The sequence below is a fragment of the Sarcophilus harrisii genome, chromosome 2, assembly GCF_902635505.1.
Source record: "Sarcophilus harrisii chromosome 2, mSarHar1.11, whole genome shotgun sequence".
Classification (NCBI taxonomy): domain Eukaryota; kingdom Metazoa; phylum Chordata; class Mammalia; order Dasyuromorphia; family Dasyuridae; genus Sarcophilus; species Sarcophilus harrisii.
This window is the reverse complement of record NC_045427.1, coordinates 526,166,236-526,172,235: the sequence shown is the minus strand read 5'-3', so window position 1 is coordinate 526,172,235 and position 6,000 is coordinate 526,166,236. Positions and strand designations below refer to the sequence as shown.

Sequence of the window (6,000 nt, the reverse complement as noted above, 5' to 3'; positions counted from 1 at the left end):
CACATGTAAAATTTATATTGAATTGATTGTATTCTCAGTAGGAGGGGGCTGGAGAGGGAGGAAGGTAAAGAATATGGAACTCAAAATTTAAAAAACTAATGTTAGTTAAAACTAATTGTTTTTACATATAAACAAGGAAAAATAAAACATTAAATTAAAAACATTTTTCTCAGAATGGGTCCATAATTTCACTGAATTGTCAAAGGAGTTGGTCAATCTCCTTCCTCCCTCTCCCTCATACACATACACACACACACACACAGTTAAGAACTTCTACCTCAAAACAAACAGGTGATACAAATAGTGAGAATTTCAGACACAGGAAGAAAAGGAAAGTGATCTTTCTCCTCTGAACTCCATCATTACTTCTGTATTATTTATATGGTTGAAAATCATATAGTCTCGCACTATTATTATTTTAATCTCAAATCTTATCTCTCCTACTAAATTCTAAATTTCTTAAGCGCATAGACCTTGTCTTTTAGCTTCCTAGAGCTCATTTTAGGTTCTCAATAACTGTTAATTTGCATCCAGATAGGTAATCATCACTTCTAAAGTGTGTGTGGGGAAGGGGAAGTCAGCATATGCCAAATAGGTGTGTATGTATTATGAATATCCATATGTACTTGCATGTATATATGCACATATATGGATAAGGTTGTATATTTATTTATTTATGTTTTCCCAGAAGTCTGATAAGCCTCATTTCACACTGAGATACCAAGAAAAAAAATAAAATTTACTTATGCATTCATACTAGGTAATTTAAAAAAAAATCTAGGGTATTTTCTTTAAAGATCCTTTATAAAAATGAGTTTCATAATGAGAAAAAGAAAATGGGAGAAAGAGGTACAGGAGTTACTCTAAGCTTGGAAATCCTTCAGAGTTTAACTATTGTAGCTTTTATTTCTACAGGGACCTGGATAATGGTTCTAGCTGAATTGTTTGTCCAAACTTCCTGGAATATATAGAAAACATTAAGTACTTAAAATGTTAAGTACTTAAAAAGATTCCCTAACAACGTGAACCTTAAGGATCATATGTGAAGTTCAAAAAGTTTAGAAATTATCTAGTCCATACTTCTTTTATAGATGAGGAAACTGAGGCCCAGAAACATTAAAAAAAAAAAAAACAAAACTTGCCCTAAGTCAAACAGAGCCAAGACCTGAAGGTAGGTTTTTTGATTTCAAATTGAATAGTTTTTCCATAATGTCACATTGCTTCATTTCAATGACTATCTTATAAGCATATTGGGGAATAATTTTAAAAAGAATATTTCCCAGACTCCATCATAACCAAGAATATTTCCCAAGTTTTCCTTACATATCTTCAAAATAACAGAGGCCACGTCCTAACTCACACACCTTGACTGGACTTAAATTCAGCAGGTCTATAAACCAATACCAAGTGAATGGAAGGACTATCCATTATCCCAATCATTTAGACTAGACTATCTCTTTATGTAAGCAATAGTTACCTACTTTGATGTGATTTTAAGGATTTAAGAAATTCTGCACATATTCAAGAATATTCTATAAATGCTCACCAATATTTACATTTCTTTTAATTTGCTCCACTTTGCCTTAAAATACAAAAGCCTCAAGAAGAGATAACACTGTGACATATTCACATAAACTTATAAATCACTGATAGAAAATCTTACCTGATCCTAGATCCTAGATGAAAACAATAGGTACTTAAAAGGAGATGGAGTCAGAGAGGGAGAATGACACAAAAAATAGATGGTAAGAGAAGGGATGGTTATGAATCTCTAAAACAAAATGTTGCTACCGGATCTATCCTGTCTTCATCTGAATTAAAGATAAGCAATTTGCATTCTAAGTTAGTCTAATTGTCAACTACCATTAAACAAAATGACTAACAGCCAATTCTCTACCTCACCCTCACCCTAGTGTGGAGACCCACTCTTAGAGGAATGATTAGAACTCCAAAACTAAGGACCAGAACAAATGAAAAAGAGTCAGGACCTGAGAAGAAAAAGAATAAAATTAGTATGTCTTTCAGGTCAGGGAAACCTGCTGACATAGAGAATGCTTCTGTTTTCTTACAGAAATGCTGTCTTCGGTAGACAAAATTCAGTCACAATCAAGCTAATTGAATGCACAAATGTAATATTTTTCTGGGGCACCTCCAATTTAATGCTTGATGAAGTCATGTCATTGGCATGTATTTACAAAAGCTTTTCTTCATCCAGAAATGTCTGGTGAAATTGCTTACAGATGCTGAGATAGCAAATCACTCTTCTAATGTAATGAGAAAAGTCATCTCTATAAACTTTGCTTGCTCAAATGTAGTCACATAGAAGAAATCAGGCTGCAGTTTTTTTTCAATAAATAGAATGAACAATGAGAATTCAATGGCTATAGTATGCTCTGCCTCATTGCTAAGAGACATTGGAAAATGCACTCTCTCAGTAGGACTTTCCTTTTGGTGGTTGATGGGAAAAAAGTCAAATAAACCATATGTGAATAAAAAGCCAAAGTACTTCAGCAAACGGAAGCCAGAGTCATCTGAAGACCAGAAATAAGCTTAAAAGTCTTCTGTCCCCAGGTCATTTTTTTTTTTACCCTATTGAACTTGACCTCACAAGTGTCAGCAAGATTAGAGTGTTGGGAGGGATGTTTTTCAAAGTTTGATCACAAATATAGAAAAGGGAGGGAGGGAAGGAAAAAGGGAAGGAAGGAAGGGAAGGAAGGGAGGGAAGGGAGGGAGGGAAGGGAGGGAAAAAAGAAAGGGAGGGAGGAAGGAATAAGGAATGAAGGGAGGGAAGGAGGGAGAGAAAGAGTGAAAGAGAGATTGCAAGGGAGGGGAAAGACTATGATACAGACAGGCAAATAGAAAAAATACAAAAAGGAAAGAACTCAAAATTCCTGTCTGTACAATTGATCCATAAGTGCAACATCCCAACATCACCCAAGTAAGAAGGTTATTTGGCCCCTTTCCAAATCCACATCCAGTTCCCAGAAATACATGCAAGCTTTGTGATATCTTTGGTTTCAAGATTGTCCTTGATGTTCACTTATACCAGATTTCATATTAGGAAAAAATTTTGCGGGGGCTGGGGGTGTTGCAGCTGACAATGTTTTGGCCTTTCTTAGTCATCACCCTTCATAGAAAGGATTTTTTCTACTAAACATTTCCCCACAAGATTACTGAATAGAGAAAGCAACAGTGTTGGATAATCCCTTTTAAAGGGTGATCTGTTAGTTTTTAATTCTATATTTGAAAGCAAAAGCGACAAGATAGCTTTTACAGTAAAAATTCAGTTTATTTGTCTTTAGACGACACAGTACACAAGAAGCCAAGTGTTTCACATCAGAATTTCACTTCCATTCCTTAGAATGTTCATTCCTTTGGCTAAGGAGAAAACTTGAGGAAAGGCAAGCAAAGAATACATGACTAAAAAAGTACAAGAAAGCAAATAACATCACCCTAATAAGGACTAATACGAGTTACTGTTAGTTGCAAGTTACCACAAGTTAATTTTCTAAAATTACAAGGGGGAAGAGCAGAAAGCATTGTTTCTGGCTATTACAACTGCTTTGGTCATTTCTTTCCATGTGGCTTTTAGTCATCGCCTCCACACAGATACAGGAGTGCCTTCTGGTAGTCTCCTTTTGTGTCTTGCTACAATGTCATGAAAGAAAAGAAAAGGAGATGTTAGGATACAATAACGAGTCCACAGTTTACTTCAAAAATGCCCTAGATTTAGGCCCTCCCCATCACATTGCCAAAGCACGCCCAGGAATCAGAGAGTATTTCAAACCCTAAGAGTATCTCAAATAAGGGGATTCAGGGAAATAGGCATGAGTCTAACACTATTATTCAATTCCAGTCCTTGCTGATAAAAGAGAGTGACTGAAAGGGACAATTAAGTATTTAAAGACCTTAAGGAATAAAGAATAAAAAATAAATATAACCTAAGGCCAGATGATTTTTTTAAATTTTGTTTCACAATCTAGCAACATTTAACTAGGTTGTGGAGATTACATCCAAGACAGACGAATCAAAAGTTGTCAAGGGTTGAAAACAGCTATGGAGTTTTGTGTCTTGAATACTGCTGGGGTAGTTGACATAGACACTATAATTTTGAGTTAGGTCTCGGTATCTTGCCATAACTACTCTGTGAAGGTCAATATACCATGCTTCTTTATCCTTGGGATCCATTCCATAATACGGTGATAAAAGTAAGTGCTCCAGAATGAGAACAAATGTGATGAAACGATCTCATGCAACAGAAGAAAAATGCCTTGCTCTGAGAGCAGCCAAGGGACTGATGATGATGATACAACTTTCCCTGTCTGAACTCAGGGGCCACAAATAGAGACCTTTTTTGCTCTCTCTCAATTATGCCTAATGGCGGATCCCTAGAATCATTTCTGGAACAAACTGACGGTCTCTCTAATCTCTTCCCAAGTTCTAGTAAAAATTTTACAGAACCTCTAATGGAAGACCTGCATATACTATCCAAATTCTTTTGTACTAATGCCTATTTACAATTTAAAAAATTACTGAATCTTCCAGAAATGCACCTACAAAGTTGTTCTCAATATATCACAATGACACAGGGATATTATTCCTTTATATATTAAATTTCCACTCATTTTTAATGAGTGGGATATGTATTGATAATGAGATATATATATTGATTTGCCTTGGAAATAGAATACTCTAGTTGATTAAATATTCTGGTGAACTGAGAATTGTCAAAATGTTATATGGGATTACAAATTTCCAAATGACTGGAAAATAACAAAATATACTTAAAATGAAATGTAATGAATCTATCTTTGATGATCCAGAAGGCATCTAAGGAGCTTGAAATGCCTCCAGGTCCATCACTATCAAAATCAGTTATCACTGCAGAGAATTATAGTATAGCCAAATCTATGTTAACCTAATAGTATTATTCTTCGAGATAGTTTGATTCTTCCATATTGTTTTTACATATGTCCACAAAAGAAAACTGTCATCTGTCTGGTTCTCAAAGAACTAGAATATGGACTATTCCCCTCCCCCCCCAAAAAAACTTCTATTTTTATTTGTATTTTCAATGAAGCAAGTTTATAGTATTTTCTATGAGACCTTGTTAGGGAAGACCTTTGAGATCCACAAAGAAAACTGTTCTTGTGGGTGATGGAAGAAGGATGATGGAACTAATTAAAACAATTTCCTACAATGTAAAAGGTACAATGGCATTCCCCTGCTATCTTCCTTAGGTATCCCCTAAGACAATCCAGCAGAATAAGGCTCTTAGCATACAAAAGCAGGTCAAAAGTACACGCTTCCAGACTTACCTGAATGAAGTAATACAGAGATTTTCCATACTTCCTCTTGAATTCAGATCTAATTTTCAACATGTCCACCTCACTGCGAGAGACCATGATCCTGATCAGGACTTTGTCACGGGTCCCCTTGCCCTATAGTCAAGTTTACATCAGAAATTACAATTCACTGAAAACATTATCATCAAAAAGCAATTTATAAGGGCCTGCTTGCTCATAGAAAGATGCTAGGTCCCTTACCAAAAGAGGTAACAAAATTATGACAAGTAATTTTACAAAGAAAAATGAGCTCCTTAGAAAATAATGCATTCCAGGATTAAATGTATTCAAAAACCAACTGCAGTCATTCATTGATTTGCTGGGAGGACAACTGAGGTTAAATGACCTTCCCAGAGTCACACAACCATTAAATATCTAAGGTCATATTTGAACTCAGGTCCTCCTGCCTCCAAGGATGGTGCTTTAACCACTTATCACCTAGCTGCCCCTATTCATTCACTGATTGAATAAATATTTACTGAGCACCTAATATGGAAATGTGATGTTATATAAAAAGAAAAATAAAACATTGTTTCTGTCTCAAGGAGCTTACCCATTAATTAATAGGGGAGAGAAAATATACACAAATACAAGTTATATGATGGAGTATATGAGTAAAACCAACAGTAAATGTTGGAGAAGTCCAGGAAAGGAA

The 6,000-nt window shown here is 35.3% G+C and overlaps 1 protein-coding gene across 1 annotated transcript in view; it reads right to left on the bottom strand.

The window, feature by feature from the left end:
• Window positions 1-3,268: 3,268 nt before the first annotated feature.
• ANXA2 (annexin A2) overlaps window positions 3,269-6,000 on the bottom strand; it is a 58,220-nt gene continuing 55,488 nt past the window's right edge. Inside the window, exons 12-13 of the mRNA XM_003755611.4 lie at window positions 5,319-5,441; window positions 3,269-3,648 (exon numbers count right to left, since the gene is read on the bottom strand). Coding sequence (XP_003755659.3) covers window positions 3,589-3,648; window positions 5,319-5,441 — 183 coding nt within the window. The 3' untranslated portion in view covers window positions 3,269-3,588. The remainder of the gene's footprint in view (window positions 3,649-5,318; window positions 5,442-6,000) is intronic.